Source organism: Ursus maritimus, unplaced genomic scaffold (assembly GCF_017311325.1).
Source record: "Ursus maritimus isolate PB19 unplaced genomic scaffold, ASM1731132v1 scaffold_12, whole genome shotgun sequence".
Classification (NCBI taxonomy): Eukaryota; Metazoa; Chordata; class Mammalia; order Carnivora; family Ursidae; genus Ursus; species Ursus maritimus.
In genome coordinates, this window is record NW_024423564.1 from 33,443,264 (window position 1) to 33,466,902 (window position 23,639).

At 35.0% G+C, this 23,639-nt stretch overlaps 1 protein-coding gene across 1 annotated transcript in view; it reads left to right on the plus strand.

Annotated features, from left to right (window-relative positions):
- Positions 1 to 23,639, plus strand: part of COL24A1 (collagen type XXIV alpha 1 chain) — a 341,448-nt gene that overhangs the window by 42,310 nt on the left and 275,499 nt on the right. The window contains exons 7-10 of the mRNA XM_008690817.1: positions 8,152 to 8,196; positions 13,122 to 13,175; positions 14,581 to 14,625; positions 21,850 to 21,903. Of these exons, the coding sequence (XP_008689039.1) occupies positions 8,152 to 8,196; positions 13,122 to 13,175; positions 14,581 to 14,625; positions 21,850 to 21,903 (198 nt within the window). The remainder of the gene's footprint in view (positions 1 to 8,151; positions 8,197 to 13,121; positions 13,176 to 14,580; positions 14,626 to 21,849; positions 21,904 to 23,639) is intronic.

Consider the following 23,639-nt stretch of genomic DNA (forward strand, 5'->3'; position numbering starts at 1 on the left):
CATCTTAGCACACAGGCATGTAACTCACAGCAATTGTGATATATGATGCACACATTTTAATACAGATTTTTATGCATAGTGCATGGCAGTATTTTTCTGAATATCAAAAATACTAACTAGTATGTTTTTAGCAATAATTACAAATAATTGTGAATTCTTATTGTTTTAATGGGATTATTTCAATTATTTAAAAAAATTTCCATTACATATGAGGTACACAGTAAATATCTCTACAAAGTTGGAAAGGAAAAAAGCAGTGAAAGTATCAAGGGGAATGCACTGGGATTTATTAGTCACTCAAAAACTACACAGCTTCTCATAATCTATTTAAAACGAGGACAGTACTAAGGAGCTAAAATACTGAATGTCCATGAGAACAACAATAAAAAATCAGGATTGGCATAAAATCTGTGCCTGAAGAGAGAAATAAGGAGAGTTCTACTGTTTCTATAGAGTTATCTCTATAGATTATTTTCTCACTTGCCCACTATCCTGGTAAAAAATCTGCAAAGCTACATTTTACTTTGGGTTGGTTTCCAGTCCAAGTGTAGTACTGAAAGTCTGATACAAATGCTGCTGCATTGGGGCTATTCTGGCCCCACTGTGGCCATCTCCTCTGCAATCCCCCATTCCCACTAATGGTAGGGGACACAGAGAGCCAGCCGGTGCAGTACTGAGCTCCCCCACAGGCAAGCCAGTGATTGCCGGCTTGGTGTAGTTTGTGGGACTTTGAAAACTTCCCTGTGTCCAAAGGTATTTCCTTCTGTCTGGCTTTTGTGATTGACATTTTAACATTAAGGATCAGTTTATTTGGCTAAAAGTATTTCAGCTTCCAGAAATTAAAAAAAAAAAAAATTCTGTCTTCAGAAAAAGCTACAATCTGTCATGTAGCACCATTTTGAAAATTAGTTTATCATACTCTTTTTCTCCATGAGAACTAGTTGAGAAGGACTGTTACTAGGTTTGATGGGACCAGAGTACAAACTGAGTGCTGATTAAAAGAAGTTAATGGGTGAGTACTGCAAAGAGTTTGGGGCAAATGTTGGCACAAGTCTGTTGTGTGCATGAGGGAAGTATGTTCCAAGAAGGCAAGGCAGGTAGAATAGAGAGGTTTGTGTGGTATTCAAACTATAATTTGAGTCCCCTCAAGTTCTCCATTTACCTGGGATCCTCCTTCTATTTATTTGTTTTTTAAAAAATTTAAACTTCTTATTCTTAGGACTTAAGGAAACGTATTGCCTTCTCCCAAGAAGTGCTTACATTCTCATAGTTATTGATTTTCATCTCATTTTGATTTCTTGCTTAGGGTTTCTTTTTTTATGGTCATCTTATCATTGTTTCTTAATTTTGCCATAGTTTTCTGTGGTTATTTTGGCCAAAACATGGTTAGAGGCCTTTGTCTGTATTCCTCAAGGCATTGTTGCTATGAGTCCTGTAGTGTGTGACAGGTTTCATTAGAAAGTTGGAATTACCTAATCTGTAAACTAATGCGTTACATTACAGAGAAATGAAATTTAACATTGATTTCAGACAACAGTGAAGTAGCAAGGGCTAAAGGGAAATATTATGAGTGACTTAGGAGTCCTTATGTGCAAGGACTATATTTTATTCACTGTGGTATCTCAGCCTGGTATCTGGCACATATTCTTAGTGAGTGAGTAAAGATTGCTGCTCTTAAGTTTAATTGACTGTGCCCTTTCACCCAATCCTACTGGTCATTTTCTTCCTTAGTGTCTGCTTTTCAAATCAGTGCCCCTTCTCTCCTGTCTTATTTTCCCTGGGTCCTCTTTTCGGGACTTCATCCCATTTTAGGTAGGCTGAGTAGAACTAGTTAACCTGTTTACTAACCTCTCAGTGATGTTGCCTTTCACATGATTATATATAAGGTTAGCCCACCTTTGCCTCAGCTTCTTGAAACTAGACAGAAACAAAAGATCCAGGGAAATTGCCTCAAAAAAAAAAGAGCAGTTTCCTTCTGGAGATAAAATCTGTCACTAACTCTGGAATGCTACAGTTGTTTTAGTCATATCTTTTTGCCTTGCGATTCATTCAGGAAACCAGTGTTATATAAATAAGGTATAGTTCCTGTCTTCAAGAAGTTTACCGTCTAAAAAAGAAAGCACACTAAAGTAAATTACGAAAGTGAATTATGCTGTGGCAAGGGTAAAAATGAAGATATGGGAAGGGTATAGGACATAGTTGAGGGTTACCTGAACTTCCAGGGGCAGGAGGTGGGACAGTGTTTAGGTAACAGGGAAGGAGGCAACATCTGAACTACATCTTGAGAATGAGCAGAGTTATCCTGATGATACTGTAGTTAGTAGCCATCTGTATGCTGTTTAACTCACGAGTGTTGGTGTAAAGACAGGCTCACAGGCAAGAAGTGGTTCCTCATGCCTGCATTACGAAGTGTGAGGCAGGAGGTGTTGGGAGATAAGGCTGAAGGGTATTCAGGGGCCAGCTTGTAGAGGAGCTTGTATCATGTATCACTGGTATTGTCCATTTATCAGGTAATAGAGAGCTACTGGAGGGTTTTAAGAAAGGGAGTGCCAGAGGCAAATCGTCTACTCTCCAGTCTCTTTGGTATTTTGCGGGGTTCTAGAGAGGAATGCTTCTACCTTTCTGAAACCTAAAGTCTAATGAAGGAGGCCCAAGATAGAATGGTAGGGTGACAATACAGAAGCTGTCTTATACCACAGGGGATGCTTTCTCACATAGTGGAAAAATCCTTATCTGAGTAAATATAAGTCTTTTCTATCTAGGGGAAAAAAAAAAAAATATATATATATATTCCTCACTTTGCATGGTTCCCATTACATAGATTTCAGTTACCATGTTTAGTTAAATAACACCAGTCTCCCAGCAATGTGTTTCAAATTTTACTTACCACAATTGTTAACTGTGATGAATTGCATAAAATACAAACTTTGCTACTGTCTCTTCAGTCTACAAAACAAAAAAAATTTCAAAAACTACATAAATAACTGATACGTATCAAGACCAGCGACCAGTCACATCATTTCATTCAGGCTATTGGTGATTGTTCACTGCACATCTGTTACTCAGTTCATGCACAGACAGCAGAGTGTATAGTGTGTTCCTTCCTTGTGTCTCAGTGATAAAGCTATGTGCTATTTTACACAAATGGATAATCAAAAGTTGTAATTGACCAGCAAACATGAGAGTACAGCAAAATAAAGGAATGGTGACAACAGAGGACTTAAAATTGAATTGAATATAAATGCAATTATAGATGTAATAGCTGATCCTGGGACATGGCTGCCATTTGAGAGACTCTAGATGTTGCAGCCAGAGGAACATAGTGAAGGTTAACTTTTTGACATAAATAAGAAAAGGGTTGTGATGAATATGACGGAGATGTCCCAGAGGAGGTAACACCAGGTAAAAGCTTCACAGTAGAAGAACTTTTGGAACTATTTCATGACATTGAAAGTACAAAGGATAAAATGTTCAAAGTTGATCCAGACTTGGGAAAGAATATGACAATATGCCAAAGCATAGAAAATATGCTTGCTCAGTATGGTGATTTATACAAGAAGGCCAGCACTATTCAAACTACTCTTGATAAATTTTTTCAAAGAAATGACACTTTGTCAATGTTTTTAATGTTTTAAATTACATTGTACTCTAAATATGAGTTTAACATTTTTTCATTTCCCTACACAATTGTAACTGGCAGAATTTTTAACATTTTGACAAAAAAATGTAAAAGTCACAGAACATTTGTAGTTTTTCCCATTATAATATTGCTTTGCATGGTTTCAGCTTGGATGATCAGTTTTATGGTCTTGTGGCACCATGCCAAGTGAGGATGGCCTGTATATCAATGGTAACACTATCTTCCTTATGGATAAACGTTTTATTTATGTATCCAAAATCTTAATTACTTGGGTCAAGTTCAGGTATATAACTTGAAATTTGTTTCTTTCCCATCTCTTAATATTTCTGATTTTGATTCTACTGTATCTACTGAATTTATTATTTAATCTGTTTTAAAACAGAGTTTGTTAATTTTCCTATTGGCATTCCTTAAGGAATATGTTCACATGAGTTTTTTTCAGTGTATTGATCCGAGAAAAATTGTATGTTGTTATTTACTGGACTTTTTTGTTATTATTCCTATGTAAGTATAGAAAACAGTGATTCAAATCATATTTTCAAAAGACTATCCTATAAACTAATTTTTAAAAATAAAATGCTAGGTCCCTAGACTGTAGCTATGCCAAAATTTAAATGTAGGCATTGTTCCCAGGAACTTATTCCCTTTACTTTTAAAAACTTTATAGACTAGTGTTTAAGTAGAAAATAAATAAGGAGTATAGTCACAGATATGGGAAATAAATGGAGGCCTTTCTACAATAGTGGTGCTAACTCCAGTATATTATAGAGATGTAATAATATCACATTAAAACGTAGCAAAGACATTCTTTGTCCTACTTATTTACCTTTCATTTTAAGATTAAAGGAATTGAGATGTCATATTAGATATTTAGAATTAGAATCTATTTTTGGGGTGCCTGGGTGGCTCAGTCGGTTGTGTCCAACTCTTGATTTGGGCTCAGGTCATGATCTCAGGGTCGTGAGATGGAGCTCTGCATCAGGCTCCTTGCTCAGCAGGGAGTCTGCTTGAGATTCACTCCTCCTAAACACACACCCTCTCTGTCTTTTTCTCTCTCTAATAAATAAATGTTAAAAAAGAAATTAGAATCTATTTTCTACTCAAGTAACTCAAATCCATTCAAGTCTTTACATCAGTTCATTCATTTATCCAAGTCTCATCATTGATTAATTAATGGGCACTTCCTGTGAGCCAGGCACTCTTCTAAGCACTGAGGATACCACACTGAATAAAATAAAGAACTTCAGTTTAAACTCTGTAAGGAACTTATATGCCATCTCTTACTCTACGACTAAAATCTTATTTATAATTATCTTTCACTATACTATAAAAGTCTCCAACCTGACCCATTCTCTTCCATTCTACACATCTCAGTCTCTATTGTGTATCATATGCCTGAATCTGTTTTTTCTTCGATATATACAGCAATCTTACTTAAATTCTTCCTATGCCTCTAAGCCCAAATTGACTCTTAAATATGCTTTTGGTTTTCATTCAATGAAAGCTAAATTAAAAAAAAAAAAAGAAAGTAGTGATTTTCTTATAGAACCAAGTAACCACAGAATGCTAACAATAAAAGGTAATTCAGCACCTCCCCCCCTGCTAAGTACCTGAATTTTTCTTTCTTTCCTTCCTAAAAAGTAGTTTAACCTAATTAAAAAAAGGATTTGACTGACCTGACTTGTTTTATTTAGGCAAAACTCTTTATTCCAAGTAACTTCATTGGCTACTGGCCAGACTTCATATTGGTCTCCGTTAGATCAAGTGTCGTGTCCTGTGGCTGACGTGGAGTAGGACTGAGTTCATAAAGAAAAGATCATGACTGTTGCTGCCCCCTTATTAGACTCTCTGGATGTGGAACGATCCCTTCAAAGGAAATTGTAGATGCAGACGATACCATGTTTAACATGTCTAGTTCACCATTATAAAGTGTTTCAGATGAAGTAAATTAAAGAAATCGTACTGCCACTGCATTCTGCTTCATCATGGCCTGGGGGAGGGAAGAAACTGGTTGGAAAAACATATGGTAGCCAAAGAAAGGGAAGCATGTGGTTAGACTCAAGTATTCGCAGAAATAAACATCAATAAGTAAATAAAATATACTTTAATAAAAAAAAAAAAAAGGAAAAGGAAACAGGCTTAGACAGAGGTTTCTCTACCTGTGCGCCTGTTACCCAGGCTCCTTGTTGCTCATCTTCCAGACACTTCTCGGGAGCTTCTTAGCTCCCACCATCCTAGAGCTGCTGTCCCATCCTAGGGAGCCCCCACCACTGCCTTAATGCTGAAGACATTTCTTATGTTCTATTATAAGAAGTGAAGAAACTTAGGATAATATTTTTACTTGGGGAATCTCACCTAACACTTGGACAACTGAGAACAGTATGTCTCATCTTTTGTAATTAGGCTGATATTTAGCTATCTTAGAAAAAGTATAAACTCAGAGCAAAATTGAGTTACAACATTGGGTCTATTAGATGCTGTTGGTAAATGAGTAATATTAATAACACCATGTTTATGAAATATGTAATTCCTTCGGTTGCTTTGTCTTGGTGATCTATAATTAACGTTTGTGTACATTGATGAGAATCAGTCTGTATTTGACAACTACATGCGTAGAGATTAAGTAGAGGGCAGGATACCCAGTTCTTGATAAATCTGTCAAACTGATAGGATTCCACCTTGCTACCTGTATCACTTTGGTCAAATCATTTAATTCTCAGAACTCTTTTCTTGTCTGTGAAAATGGGGGAAATGCCTGCTTTGTGGTATTGCCATCGAATTAACGGAGGTATTTGGTAGTGGCTGGTACAACATCTGGCACATAGTAGCTCAATGAAGTTCCTTTCTTTCTTTTCCCCCTCTTTTTTCCCTCCTTTCTCATGACCACTTCTCTGTTCTCTTTCTAATAGTCTAAACACAAAAGGACCAAGCTCCCACAGAACAGGCCTTTTCCTCTGCCCTCTTGTTTTTTCCTTTTGTTACTTCATTGTGACTAATACACTTACAATAATATAGAGATAACACAAAAATCTGTCTCCAAGCTTTTCTTAACTTTCCGGTCTTTTCTCTGGTTCCCAAGAGACCTGTTTACTTTAGCATTTTGTTGTTGCTTTCAGTTTAACATCTCAGAAGCTGCTTAAATCACTTCCTTACTTTTCAAATAGGCACCTTTTCTAATTTCCTCATTGTCTAGCCAAAGCATTACTTCCTTCTCTAATTCATTAATACAAATTGATTAATCCTGAATGACTCTTTAATGCCATTATTCTATATCCTGAAATTCTAAAAACTTATCTTCAGTTTGCAGTACATTAATTTGAAGTTTTTGATATTTGTAAGCTCAAAATTATTTCAGTTTTTGAGTTAGAATTTGTTTAAAATCCTACGAGGTTCTCTCCTTTTTTTAGATTTATTTATTTGAGAAAGAGAGAGAGAGAGAGAGAGTGAGTGCACATATATACACACACACACATGCTTGAGGGAGAGGGGAGGAGGGAGAAAAGCAGACTCCCCGCTGAATGCAGAGCCCTTCTCAGGACCCTGAAATCATGACCTGAGCCAAAACCAAGAGTCAGATCCTTAACCGACTAAGCCACACAGGCGCCCAGAAGTCTTATGAGGTTCCTAAGAAAAGGAACTTTTTCTTGTTTTTTTGTATATGTCAAAACCTAATAAACAGTAGGTTGATTTACTGATTGTTGATTAGAGCTATACAAATAAACTCTAAAGTGTTCCTTTATTTCTTTCTTCCTTCCTGTTCTTTGTTTGGCTTCCTTCATTTTGCTCACAGATCTTTCTAGAAGAAAAAGGATATTATCTATTTTATATCTTTGGGTGTTAGTAATGGAGATTAAAAATTTGATTTTGGTTCTATTATATGGAAAAAGAATTTTTCGACACTAATTTTTAGCTCTATAAAACCCTTTTTTTCATAGGACCCATGAGCAGCCTTTTTGATTTTTCTTAGGTCATTCATGGAATGTGATGACAATGATTTGGATTAGAGAAACTGCCAGATTATGGTCCAGTTTTTCAGTAATTACAAATAGATTATGTCTGAGGGCATTTTGCTTCAGCATTAGTAAACTAAAACCAACTTGATAGAGCCCGCTTTTGGGCTTTGTGCTGGGCATGGAGACTGCTTAGGATTCTCTCTCTCCCTCTCCCTCCAACTCTCCCCACTTCTAAATAAATCAATCAATAAATAATAAACTAAAATCAACTTTTAAAAAGCTTGAGTAAAATTTAACAGATCCACTTCTGGATACCAGCTTTATATAAAAGATGCTGTTTTTTATTCTCTATTCAATACTATGCTACCATTTTTGTTGATAGTAACAAATAATTCAAATATTCATATTAAAAAGATGAATAAGAAATAAATTTTAAGAATTAAATATGCATTGGATGAGGAAACCAAAAGTTGGGATAAAAAACAAATTAGAACTTTGCCCAGTTTTTGGTTTGTATGAGCTTACTGTTCATAGCATGTCTTCACCTTAACCTTACAGGGACTCAAAGGCTATCCAGGGCTCCCAGGACTCCGAGGTGAACCAGTAAGTACTTCATTTATAAAACTTGTAACTTCTCCAGTAAAAAAGATACACAGTAGTGAACTCCATTGAGGGATTATTTTCCCCAACTTATTAAGATTTTCTTCTCAATGATTTTTACTCTAATGCAGGACAGACTTTTTCAATTGATCATGTTACAGGTTGGTTTGTTTGGTTTTTTTTTCCCCGAATCCCTGAGTGACTTTAACTGTCTGTCTAACATGTTCCAGAACAGCAGTTCTTAAACTTTTGAGGTTCATAAGCCCCTTTGAGAATATTATAAATGATATGAACACTTTCCCCAGAAAACACACTTATTCATGCACATGCATGCACACATGTACACATACACACATTTGATTTATTTTTATTTTGTTTTTATTTTTTCTTCACACATTTGATTTTTTTTTTTTTTAGATTTTATTTTTTTATTTGAGAGAGAGAGAGAGGGTGAGCAAGAGTTCGCTCGCACTTTTGCGCACACACACACAAGTGGGGGGTGGGGTAGAGGGAGAAGCATGCTCCCTGCTGAGCAGGAAGCCCAATGTAGGGTTCGATCCCAGGACCCTGGGATCATGACCTGAGCTGAAGGCAGACGCTTAACCAGGCAGATACTTAACTGACTGAGCCACCCAGGTACCCCACACATTTGATTTTTTATACAGTTTCGGGAGTTTGCCTATTTACAAAAGCCAATTCACAGCTGTTAGTTTCCTGACCTTTGCATAAGGGAATGTAAATAAATTTTAATAAAAATCCAAATTAGAAGAGCACATGTGTTATTGCCCATTATACACATACGCACATAGTTAAAAGTCAGAATAGTTTGAGAGCTATTTAGTTTTTAATGATGCTATTCCTTCTCTCTCCCACCAGAAAATAATATATTATATGTCATAGGAAAAAAATAAAGCCACATTTCTTGTTTTCAATACAGTGTGTACTAGGTCAGTATAAATAAAGCAGTGAAAAGGGTAAGAGATTAGAAACTTTCTAGGGTGATGGATACCATTACTGGAGATTCAGCAAAGAGCCTCAGGAAACCCTAAAGAGAGCTCCAGAAAGAAATGTGATAGAATGTCCCTGAGGGAAAGATATAAATGAAATAAAGCTAATTTTCTCTTTCATTCATGTTAAGTGGGACAGTACACTCTGTTCAGTCCCTGAGGCACAATTTTTCAAGATTACTAATTACTAGATATGGCAAGTAAAGTAATATATGTATCTGTAACAAGTGCAATCTTGGTTTCTTGAAGATCAAACAAGTGCTGAAAAGCGTTTATGGGGAAAAAGTCAGAAGAGCAGGAAGGATTAGTTCCCTGGGGAGAAAAAAAATCTCTAGAAAACTGCTTTGATACAAATGTATGGGTTCTAATAAAGAAAACCTAATATTTCACAAGTAAATGAAAAATTGACCATGTTAATACTAACAAGTGTTCTCACAACTGCTCTATAACCTAGTTCTGAGTATACTTGTTACTGTTCTGAGAGTGGTATGCATTTTAGAAGAGTCTAAAATCAGTTTTAAAGGTTGGAAAATGTATTTTGGAGCAGTTATGGCTTTCCATTCTATTTATTTCCAGAAGAAAGGGAAAATTGGTGACAACTGTGAAATACAACTAAAATCATTTTGCATTTTAACTGTGAACACACTGTGGATATTAAGAGGAGCATAACTAATTTGCTAGGAGACATTTACTTCTGGAAAATTTGTAAATATCTATAAATTGGTCAACAAACACTTGGAAAATACTTTTATCATCTATGCAAGTTCTAGTAATAAGAGCTGTCATTTACTGAGTTCTTATTAATTGCTAAACTACCTATTATTAACTATAACTTCCAGTAGTATAATTATTGAATATTTCCATATGTTAACTAATTTAATGCACAGCAATGCTAAGAATTGTTGCCGTTTCTCCCACTTTTAAATATATTTCTACACATCGTTCTGTTTTCTCCACACAGTAATCCTGTGACCTAGATATTATTATTATACTTTACTCATACTACTTGGTAGCAGTGCTGGGATTCTCAACGAAGTCTGATTGTCTCAGAGTGTGTGCTTTTAATGCTTGGTGTTAGAAGTAGGATTGGGGCGGGTTTCCTATTCCTAATTTCTCCAGAGTCTAGAGATAAAACTTTGTGTCTAAATTGCTCCATTTAATCTATAGATTTAAGTGGGCCAAATTTTTTTTGTTTTTAACCATTTTTAAGTGCATAGTGAATTTTAAGTTGTAGTGTTTACTTTGAGTTTCTTTTGAGCTTCTGTGGTTGTCACAGTGATTTTAGGGTGCGGTTGGCTTAGACACGTTTATGCCATATAAGACTGCTGGAGGCCTACTTGTTTACTCTGTTTACCGCCATTCCAGGATGGCAGAATTTAGCCACCCAGCGGAATTCTTTTGTGTATTTCTCTTTGCAGCTGGAATGTGTTAGATCTCTACATGTTGCCTTAACACCCTCTATGAAATTCCATTCAAAATCAGATTCCCTTTTTGTCTTAAAACAGATTGCTTTTTAATAGAGCTCAATTAATCTAATTTGGCTAGGAGAGGAATGAAAGTGATGGTGGTTGGCCTTAGCCAAACAGTGACCTACAGAATAAAAACAGCCCTTCTAATTAGTTTCACCCCTTTCTATTGGCATACCCAAATATAAGGTTTTGTGAATGTCTGGATATAGGCCTGTGTATTTTAGAATTGGATGAGGCGTAAGGAAGCAGTTGTAAATAGACAGGAGCAAATCTCATAATTAGAGGGTTTTCCCTAGAATACTATTGGAAGTTATGTACACTTCAGAACTACACTAGGGAAGCAGCCTTGGATGATGGTCGCTGGAATTAAACATGCTGACTCATATCCTGGCTTCCCACATACTAGCTAAGTGACTTTCCCCTGGTGACAGACACTATATGTCTCATTTTTTTAATCTGTAAAATAGGGATAATGACACCTACGTTATAGAGTTTAGGCAGATTAAATAAGATAATACATATAATATACTTGAAATAGTGCCTGGCATATGATAGGTGCTAAATGAATGTTATTATGGGAATATAATATATATTGTACATCATTTTAATAAGGTAATATTTAGTACAGAAATATGGTTTCTGGAATTCATAGGATACATCTCTCCATATGTAGATAAAAATTTTATTCTGTACTTCTCAGAAAGCCACTGTTTTATTTACATTCTGTTAAATTGTCCTTTGTCATATATATATATGGATGAATGTCTGTATATATATATATATATATACATATATATGCATATGTATGTGTGTGTGCATGACATGACAACTTTTGTCAGATTGTCTGAGTTCATATCCAGGCTCTGCTACTTCCTCACTGTGGCATCTTGGTCAAGTTTCATAACTTCTCTGTATCTTACTTTCTTCAAATGTAGAATAGAGAAAATAGTATCTATCTCATAGATGTAAAGTTGATGTAACGTGCTTGGCATAGTGAGTGGCCCATAAAAAGGGCTCAGTAAATGGTAATTGGTGGAAGAAGGGGAGAGGAGGGAGAGAAATGAGAAGAGAGCAAACCTGAGAGAAATTCTGAGAAAAGTGGAAATAAATATATATTAGGAGCCTACATATCTAATAAAATGGGAGGGCAAAAATGGTCATCTATGATCCTCCATTTGCCCTTTCCTTCATCTATTCTTTCTATAGATTTTCCAAAATTTTAGGAGTTTTATAGTGTTTCTGTACTTAACGTGAAGGTAACACTCTTCTGTGTGCTTCAGAGCAGAAGGGCAAAGGGCTAGTGTCTTTTATCTCTCTTCCAAACAATAAGAAGGAAATGAATTTTACATAATAAATAAGTAATCCATGAAATTTACCATTGCCATCACTATCTGAGGTTAAGTAAAAGCAGTTTAACATACATTCTTTTGGCATTTCCTGGTTCGAGAATTATTTAATAGACCTAGACTCTGGATTAACTAATGAATGAATGAATAATTTATCAATGAAAGAAAGTAAAGACAAAGTGGAGGTATTTCTTCTCACTTGACTCCCCCCCAGTTCTGTAGCAAGTTTCCTTTCTTATGCCTTTGAGTCTCCATGTATCAGCCTTTCTTCAGCAAACCTTGTTTTAAAATTAAAAATACAAAGTTGTCTATTTAAAATGAGTTTACCATCCAAAGTTAGTTTGAATTTTAAGATAGATCTATGTCATGATAAAGGTACTTACCACTCAATATCCATTTCTTAATCAGACTTGGTGTAAGAATGAGTTTACTTTAGGAAGGAAGAAGAGGTTGGTTCTGAGATTCACTGCCCCTTTTATTCTTCTGGGGCTCATGCTTAGACAGTCAAGGAAAGTTGCAAGATGATTGAGATAAGAAGGAATTCAGTATAAAAAGATACTGGTTATTAAGAAATGTACCAACTCTTTTTTTTTTTTTTTTGGATTTTATTTATTCATTCAACAGAGAGACAGACAGCCAGCGAGAGAGGAAACACAAGCAGGGGGAGTGGGAGAGGAAGAAGCAGGCTCCCAGCAGAGCAGGGAGCCCGATGCAGGGCTCGATCCCAGGACCCCAGGATCATGCCCTGAGCCAAAGGCAGACCCTTAATGATTGAGCCACCCAGGCACCCCCCAACTCTTTTTCTACCATAAGTGTCTTCTTTCCGTAGTGCTGGATTTTTCCATCCTAGATTTATCATTATTTATAGTCAGTGTCTCATTTAGGGCCCCTAATCCAACAATTTCATTATTTTTTAAAAATAATTTTGGCTCATTTTTATTTCATATAGGTGATTTCAGACAGATAAACAATATGCAGGATGCTTAGTACTTTTATGGAGAAAAAAATTCTTTATTAACTTGGGTATTATGATTGTGCCAAATTTGTTTCCTTGGGCTTTGTTTGGTTTTGTTGTATTGTTCTATTTATTTTATTTTTTATTTCAGGGAATTCCAGGATTCACTGGTAATATTGGTTCACGTGGTTACCCTGGCAGGCAGGTGAGGTAACTATATTTACACTTCTCCTTTTATGTTCCTTTTCATTAATGCATTATATGTTCTGATTTTCAGAGTTAATGTTCGAATAATATTTGGTTTATTTCTATTAAATAATGAATTACTCATGGCAAAATAATTTCAAAATTAAAACTAAAAATGCTTAAGAAATGTTACTATAGAAAGTTTTGTTTAAAATGGTAGTGGGGTTTTTAAACATGTGGAAATTTCAAAATTAAAATACCCAAGGGTCTAATAAGATTTTAAAAACAATCCTGCTACTGATTTTACAATACTGCCACTCACTATAATGAAGTAATGGTAAGAGTTAAGACTGTATAACAAGCATCAGTTTTTAATAGCAGAGTTATAAAAACTTGAGACACAGTTAGGCAGTGCTGTGTATACCACTACTGAATACTTTTATCTGAAATGAATTCAAGTCTTTTTATACAGTTTTGAAAATTCATTTTAAACATTTCATGTTTATTTTCCTCTCATTTATAACTTTATCTCTTTCATATAAACTAATAATAGAACAAATTTTCTTTCTGAGGTTTTCATGAATTAAAGACTTACTCTTCAAATTAATTATTCATTTAGCATACTAGAAAACCATAGTTATAATATCTTTTTTATTATGAGGGGAATTGGGGCGCCTGGGTGGCACAGCGGTTAAGCGTCTGCCTTCGGCTCAGGGAGTGATCCTGGCGTTCTGGGATTGGGCCCCACATCAGGCTCCTCCTCTGGGAGCCTGCTTCTTCCTCTTCCACTCCCCCTGCTTGTGTTCCCTCTCTTGCTGGCTGTCTCTCTCTCTCTGTCAAATAAATAATAAAATCTTAAAAAAAAAAAAAAAAACAAACCAGAATGAGGGAAATGAAAATGCCAAAAAGTAACCTGGAGTTAACAAAATTTCATATTTTGGGCCTTTAAAAATACATGCAGAGTATACTATATTAGAGTCTTACCACCAAGTGATGATTTCTGTTATCTGAAACATACATAAATACTCAAGCATATGGACATTGATCTGAAGTTAAAAATGCCTTGATTTTTTTTAAATTATGGGAATATATTTTAGATAATTTAATTAGAAATGTTTTAAAAGAACATGGTTTTCCAATGAGAAATAATTTAATTAGAATTTATTTTTTGTATGTTATAATGTGTATTAATTTACCTTATTTAAGTATCTAAAATATATTTTTGTATTAATTATATATATAGTGCCTCTTTTGGTTCTGAAATTCTAAAACTCCTTGAACATATATAGTCTTGATTAAGTATACCTAGTTCTGAATTTTATACTTGTAAAAATGATACCTCTTTATATGTCTATTTTATTTTATTTATCAACAATGCTTTCAAAATACTGTAGAAAGATAATGATGTCTTTTGTTCACACTAGGGTTTAGCTGGACCAGAAGGTAATCCAGGTCCTAAAGGTGTACGAGTAAGTAAGCATTCTCATCATTTTGTAAGCATGCTTGCATAAAAGTCGAATGAAGTATATAAAACAGGTGTCAGTATCACCCTTCCGTAGGAACTTTGAATGTGATTCCAGGTTAGCCTGAGAAAAGACGTACATTTGTTTAATAGATACTTTCACTGTTAATGGCCACAGAAAACAGTCTTACAGTAGTAGGTTTTACCTCATTCTTTTCTATTACTTTCTGGCTCCTAGCATGTCTGCTATGTTAGAATGGACTCTATCAACATTTGTAGTATAATTTATATACGAACATATATAGACCTAAGAAATCATGATAAAAATTATGAATAGGCAAAAAATATTCATATTAATTTCAAGGCTGAGATAGTATGATACAAAAACTACCTGGAGTAAAAAAAAAACAACCCTGCAAAGAAGGAAATAAGCTTATCATATCAAGAATATACCATTGCACGTCAAACCACTAAAGAGTTTAGTCACTTTTGGGGCACCTGGGTGGCTCAGTTGGTTAAGTGTCTGCCCTCAGCTGGGGTCATGATCTCAGGGTCCTTAGAATTGAGTCCTATGTTGGGGCTCCCTGCTCAGCGGGGAGTCTGCTTCTCCCTCTCCCTCTGCTCCTCCCCTGCTTGTGCTCTGTCTCTCTCTTTCGCTCTCTCTCTCAAATAAATAAATGAAATCTTAAAAAAAAAAAAAAAGAATTTGGGGCGCCTGGGTGGCACAGCGGTTAAGCGCCTGCCTTCGGCTCAGGGCGTGATCCCGGCGTTATGGGATCGAGCCCCACATCAGGCTCCTCTGCTAGAAGCCTGCTTCTTCCTCTCCCACTCCCCCTGCTTGTGTTCCCTCTCTCGCTGGCTGTCTCTATCTCTGTCGAATAAATAAATAAAATCTTTAAAAAAAAAAAAAAGAATTTAGTCACTTTTAATTATTAAGGGAGTGAAAAAAAATTACTGTGAAAGCTTATGTAATATGCTACAAATTAAAATCAAAGCCAGTCTAGGAAAAATTAGAAAAAATAAACTGGAATTTTTTTTAAAATTCTCTATTTTTAATAGCAAGTTATTTTCTAGAATCTACATCTATGCCTTATATTATCTAAAATACCCTTTTGAGGGGTGCCTGGGTGGCTCAGTCAGTTAAGCATCCAACTCTTGATTTCGGCTGAGGTCATGAGATCAGGATGGTGAGATGGAGCCCCCTTTCAGTCTCCTTGCTGGGCGTGGAGCCTGCTTAAAATTCTCTCTCTTCTTTTCCCTCTACCCCCTTCCCCCCCCCCTTAAAAAATATAAATAAAAAATAAAATATCTTTTTCAAATAAAACAAAGTATTTAAACAGTGTGATGCTTTAAATTTTTAAAATTCCTAAATAATACTTTCATATGTATTTTTTCTTTTATTTTGCCATCAATCGTGTGAAGTAATATTACAGATGAGAAAATAGCAAGCTAAGGAATTTACACAAGTTGGCAAAGTCATAGCTGGCCAAAGAACCAAAGTCTTCTCACCTCTAGCTATGTATTCTTTCCTCTATCCTGTATTGTCTCTACCCTTGTAGTAAGTGAAAATATAATGGAGAAAAGTCATGTATTTTTTTTATTAGAAACTGTACCAAAAGCATGTATTGACTTGGATCTGGGAAGTAGAGAATAGTGGTCAAGAACCTGAACTTTGGAGTTAGACAAGCCTGCTTTTTTTTCCCTTCATTTTAAAAATCTTATTAGATAATGATAGTGAAACTTACCTTTAAGGTAGTTATGATAACTCCCTGAGCTTAACATTCTTAAACCATAGTGTCTAGCATATAGAATGCATTTTCTATGCAGACTGGATCATTTTATTGGAATTTGGGAGTCTTTTCTGTGCATGAACTCATAACTCCAAGACATGTTATTTGGTATCATGCAGTTTTCTCTTACTATATTTTCTCATCTTGCTTCAGTGATTCCCAGAACTTCTCTAAATTCTTCTTTATACCACTATATTATACATCCTTTTGCACTGTATTATACCTCCTTTTGTTGCTTTTTTCCTCACTTGTATGGAAACTATTGTCTAGGTTGTAACCCTTTTTAAGTTGTAATTTTAGGTTTTGACAGCCAGCTTCATAAAAGCATTTTTTTTAAATTAACAAATATAATTTATTTTCTGATTGATTTAATTGATTTGATTCTTTAATTTTCCTTTGGGAATACAGGAGGATTCAGGAAGCCCATTTCTTTAGGCTTGGCATTCATAGAGGGTGTCAAATGTAGACTTTTATGTTAACTTCAAATCTGCATTTGATTAAAAAGACAAAAGGACACTGACAGGTTTATAAGATGTTTTTCATTTAATTTGTGTCCTATTACTGCACTGTACCACATGCTATACACTGTAAATTAATATTTTTATAAATCATGTTGATAAATGATCTTTTAAAACATTATTTGATTCCATCTTTTGGTGTTATGATATTACTTTTATTTTTTTTTAAGATTTTATTTATTTGAGAGAGAGGGTGTGCAAGCACGAGCAGGGCAGGGAGGTGCAAAGAGAGAAGGAGAAGCAGACTCCCTGCCAAGTGCGGAGCTGGATGCTCCTTGATCCCAGGACCCCAGGATCATGAGCTGAGCCGTAGGCAGTCGCTTAACCAACGGAGCCACCCAGGCGCCCCAATATTACTTTTATGTTAAATGTATATTTTGTTACCCTCTTTTGGCATTTCTTTGTGTAATGATATGCTCGGTGCCTCAACGAGTAGAAGTGTGTAGGGCCTCTCCTGACTTTTTAGTGGCCCTGCTGGTGACACAGAATTGCCTCGAACTGGATATACAACCTTCAATCTAAAATGAAAAAGCATATATGTTATTATTTTTTTAATCTTCTTTGCTTCATTACACACTAAACTCCAGTTTAGGGATAGTGTCTTGAGAATGACCACAACCCCATGTGATTTCTTAGTGGGTGCCGCTGGCATTTTATTTCTGTTATCATCAGCATAATTACTAAGAAGCCTTTATGAAACACCTACTGTAATTACTCATTAAAATCTTTAATTGTAAAATGTTTTTGCACCCTTTTCAGGCTATGTTGAGTAGAGGTCTTTCTCCTGAGTTCTCAGTTGATTACTCAGTTCAGTGATAAGTGTACACCAGTTAGGGTGTCTATTCTTTTTATTTATAAGCAAAAATTCAGTTGTATGTATTAAAACAGAAGTCTTTTTAAACTTGAGGCTACCTGTAGCTGGTGATTCTGAAAATATGTATAGCATGTCATCATAATCCTAAATGTTCTGGTATCAGGAATGTTTTTGGATGCTTCATTTTATAAGAAACTTTTCACATCCTCCACATGCTTGGCTTTTAAGCAAACTAATTATAGATGCTTTACTTATTAAAGTTAAGGAGAAGGAAACTAATTTTGTCTTTTAAAAAAAATTTTGCTTGTTCATACGTACTGTAGAACATAGGGAATTTTAAAGGTGTTTTTCGTTGTCAAAGAAAAGTGCTGCTCTTACTATGGCAACACCCAACTAGCTTTCACTCTCAGAGATTAAGTCCCTCCCAAGGTTCTTATTCCAGGCAAAACAGAAATGATTCCTGAGATATTTACTTAAAAACATTGTAAAATCTACATAACATAAAAATTTCGACTTTATCCTTTTTTAAGAGTACAGTTTAGTGGTCTTAGTTTGGGCTGCTATGGTAGAAGTATGATATATAGACTGGGTGGTTTAAATGACAAACATTTGTATCCCACAGTTCTGAATTCTGAGAAGTTCAAGATCAAGGCACCAGCAGATCCAGTATCTGTGATGACCTACTTCATGGGCTGTAGACAGTTGCCTTCTCACTGTATCCTCACATAGCTGAGATAGCATTCACCTCTAATCCCATTCATGAGGGCTCTATCCTCATGAGCTAATTGCTTCCCAAAGGGCCTACCTTGGAGTACCATCACATTGGGGACTATGCTTCAACATATGCATTCAGTCCGTAGCAGGAGGCATGAAGTACATTCACATTGTTGAATTACCCCTGTCCACCTGCAGAACTTTTTCATCTTCCCAGACTGAAACACCGTACCCTTTAAATAGTAACTCCTCATTCTTGCTTCCCCCCAACTTCAGGCAACCATTCTACTTTCTGTCTCTATGTTTTGACTACTCTAGGTATTTTATTTAAGTGGGACCATACAATATCTATCCTTTATGATTGGCTTATTTCTCTTAGCATGACTGTCTTCAGGATTTATCCATGTTGTAGCATGTGTCAGAATTTCTTTCCCTTTTAAGTCTGAATAATATTCCATTACATGTATATACCATATTTTGTTTATCCATTCATCTGTTAAATATTTGGGTTGCTTCTACCTTTTGGCTATTGTGAAGAATGCCATTCTGCTTCTACAAATGACATTTACTTTTTAAAAAAATCTGAATTCTTTCTTAATGTATATTATTATGGAAGCATTCACTCTGAAGTCACCCATTCTCTGACTAAAGTAGCCGTTATAGGATTTAGTTAAAATGGCCTCCTGGATCTCTCCTTCAAATTCTCTTATACTTGGGCTCTTCTCTGTATCCGTAAAGTGATTCTCCTTTTCCCACCTCCATTTCAACCTCTCTCTGGTTTAGTGATAATTTTTTGTTTTCTTCTCAGAGCTCTAGTTTACCTATAAGGCCTCCAACATACCCGTTCCATAAATCTTGTCTCTCTTTGAGTCTCACATCTCCAGTTCCTGTCAAGATAATTCCATTTGAATGCCTCAACACCATAAACTCAAAATGATGAAGAGGACTTATCCTCTTTCTACCAAATAGCATTCCTATTTGTTTTCTATATTTCTACCAGCAGTTACCATTTGCTTATCAGTCTAAGTGTAAACCTTAGAGTCCTCTTTGCTTCAGTCTTTAGAGACAGTTACAAAGACCTGTTGACCCACTGTAAACCTAGTGAATTTATTATAGACTGCAAATTCGATTGTATCAAAACTATGCCTAAATATTTTTTTAATGGCTCTCAGTATAAATTCCAAACTTTCCATCATTACGTAAAAACCTTTTCTTGATGTGGCCACTGTGACCCTTTCTAACCCCACCGCTTGCCTATCATGCGCATAGAGCTATTTGCAGTTCTGTATAAATGCCATGTCATGTCATTCCTATTGATTGAATGAGTGATAGTACATTGTTAGCCCTGCTCAAATGTTGCCTCCTCTGTAAAGCTTTCCTAAATCATCCCTCTGGGCAATGTTGGTCATTCTGTCTCTAAAGTTTCTGTTGTATTTTGTATTTATCACATCATATATCATATAATCATATTACAATTATCATATGATATTACAATTATTTATTTGTATGACCCTGTTTCCTAAAAAACTATGAACTTCTCGAGGGCACTGACTTTCATATTCATCTTTTAATTACAGTTCCTGGCACATAATGGGCACTTTTTTCCCCTCAATATGTAAAACTATTTGACCTAATGTTTATACATACGTATTTATTTAAAAAATAGATATTTATTGGGACACCTGGGTAGCTCAGTTGGCTAAGCATCTGACTCTTGATCCCAGCTCAGATCTTGATTTCAAGGTCATGAGTTCAAACTCCACTTTGGGCTCCACAGTAGGTGTGGAGCCTACTTAAAAAACAAAATAAACAAACAAAAACATTTATTGTGATGATGTGTAAGTCAGTTGAACCTTCTTGGAAGTGTTGCTTTGGCGGTTTGAATTGGGATATCCTGGACCAAGGCTGTTTTGGTAATTTTCTCTGGATCTGCTCACAGTTTTTCTTTTACACATGTGAATGGATTTTCTTTATTTTTCTTTATTTTTTATTTTAAATTCAGATAATTAATATAGTATATTATTAGTGTCGGGGGTAGAATTCGGTGATTCATCAGTCTTACGTAATGCCCAGTGCTCATTACATCACATGCCCTCCTAATGCCCATCACCCAGTTACTCTATTCCCCCACCCACATCCCCTCCAACAACCTTCAGTTTGTTTCCTATGATTAAGTCTCTTACGGTTTGTCTTCCTCTCTGATTTCATCTTGTTTTATTTTTCCCTCCCTTCCCTATGATCCTCTGTTTTGTTTCTTAAATTCCATATATGAGTGAGATCATATAATTGTCTTTCTCTGATTGATTTATTTCGCTTAGCATACTACCCTCCAGTTCCATCCGTGTCATTGCAAATGGCAAGATTTCTTTTTTTTTTAATGGTATTCCACATAATGGGCACTTAAATAATAGTTTTTGAATCAATGATCCAGGCTCATATTCCTTCAAATTTGGACCATTGAAAGAGCCTTCTAACAGGTTTTCCTACATTCATTGTTTCTTGTCTCAGATATATAATATATCCTATCAATAGATTAATGTTTTAGAAATACAGCCTAACCTTAGGGCACTACCACAATCCCCTAAAGGCAGTAGCTTCCAGTTGTCTAAAATATAAAGTCTAAAATTCTTAGCTTGAAATTTAAAGGTCTCCTTAATCTAGTCTCCAAACTATCATACGTTTTATCTTTTAAATTGTTGAAGAGATTATTATTTGCCACAGAGATATAACTAAGTATGTTAGGATAAAGTACATTGTATTGTTATTTATGTGTACCCCTTGTTGTCAGACCAGTTGGAATCTTCTTTAGGATACAATGGATCTTTGCTCTTCTCCAAAGCATCTTACAGGTATAATGTTATCCGTTTACCATTTGCAAACACTTCCTGAAGTTCTCTGTTTCCACTTCCTGTAATTGTTCTGCCTCTAGTTTCCTTTCTCCATCCTCTGCTTGTCAGGATTTTATCTACTCTGTATGCCTATCTCAAGTGCCAGTCTCTTTCGAAGATTTTTTTTTTTATTGCCTTTACCTCCTGCCACATTGGAATGAATTTCTTCTTCCTCTGTACTAAGTATCTTTTGAGATTTCCATTCTGCCTTACATTTTAGTTAATTATATATATTTTTCCCCACTATAAATTTTAACAAAGAAAAGGATTTGGTCTTGATTTTCATTGATCACTGTGTCTTAAGTTATGTTCCCTACTTTTTTGTTTTTAATGAAAATATTGATCTGTAACTTCTGGAAGGAAAGGGTTAAAGCAAGGGGAAGTTATTTATTCTGTTAAGCCTTGAAGTTTCATATTATTATGAAAAAATTTATGATCTCTATTTAGAGTTACTTGCAGGGTAAGTATTCAAATGAAATAATATAAAGATTATTTGCTTACTTTAAGGGTTTTATTGGCTCTCCTGGAGAAGTAGGGCAACTGGGACCTGAAGGAGAAAGAGTAAGTCCATTTCCTTAAAATATTATTTCTAAAGTGATATGCTTATGATAGTATGACAGAGGTTATAAACTCACATATCAGGCAGGTAATCTTATGGAGTGAAGCGAGCCAGCTTTAAGAAAAATCACATACCAGAAATATAATTAGATGCTCTGGAATTTTACTGAATTTTGTTTTAAGGAAGTAAAGATACAAATATATATGGTTAGCTATTTTAAATTCAATTTTTAAAAAACACAGATTGAAATATTAAAATATCTAATTATGAAAATTGCATTTTATAATTCGTTAATCTTTAAGCATAAACTCTTGACAGGTCTTATATTTTATAGTATAACGTACAGTAAATAATTCAGCCTCAGAAGATATATTTTTTGTTTAATTTAATAATGGAAGATAGCTGTTCACAAATGTAGGAATGAGACAGATAGCTACTGTGAGTAAAGGTACTTGTGAATAAAGATACAATCTTTGCAAAATGCTTGTTATCTTAAAACAGTTAATCAAGATTAGGTACAGAGTTCTGGCATTCCAACTTCATCATGTCTGGTTTTCAGTGTTGTATGCAATTCATTGGTTTCTATTTGTATTCCTTCATTTTACTGTCAGAATTCATTGAAAAAATAGAATTGAACAGTATTAGGTTTGAAAATAGAGTTACATTCAGAATTTAACATCCAACACTATTATTGCAGGTATGCTGAAGCCAGAGTTTTCATTTCTGGAAAGTGATTTTTGCAAGTGAAAGTAAACCAGATTATTCTTTGCTGGATGAATTTTTCAAGTATATAGTTTGAGTGAATTGTATCACATTTTTCTTGTAATCACTTGTGAATTTCCTGACAGAGAAGAAATATTCAGAGTTTAAATGTGCTGTAGTGACAATCAAAATGTCCAGTCTTCTTTGATGAGATGAAGTGAAGATTTTCCCTTGATGAATATATAAGTCATTTCTTTGACTTGTAGAAATATCTTCCGTGTGATCCCACAACCGAGCTACTTAATTGCCATGTGATACAGCAGACTTACAGATCATGTTTCCAATCTATTATGCAAAGAATTGAACTGCTTCTCATTGACCAAAGGAGTATATACAGTTTACATCGTTATTACTCTGCTGCTCCTGACATAATACTTTCTTGACCTTATTTCTAGTTAATGATGTAATAAATAAAACAAAATTATATGTCCTTGCAAAATGTTATCATCTTGGATTTAAGGATCCTATCACTGATCATCATTAGGCACACTGCCTGTAATCGTGATCACTAGTTTTGACCAGTCTACTTGAAAATATTAAGACCTGTCTCAAATCATAAATGTAAGGCCATTTTGTGTTATTACGGCTGTCATGGATAACATGTCCTAATATTATTTGGCTACTTCAAAATTTTCATTGAGAACTATGAATAATATAGCTAACTGGGTGTTGTTATTATGTTATAAAATGTGCACATGTAGAGAAGAGAGAAGAAGCGTAGAGAAGAGCAAACAAAGAGAGTATAATGCGAATCACTCCTGAAAACAAATAGAAAAATCCTCCCTGGGAGTCAGTAATATACATATGTGTGTATATATGACAAAGTGCTTATATAATTTTATCTGTATTATCCTTAGGTTTCCTTCTGAGATTTAGTGGAGCTACTAAAGTTATAAAAAATAATTACCTTATTTTTTGAAAAAAGGTTATCTATTAAAGATGTATAAAGTCTTAATGAAATGAATCCTATTGCTCA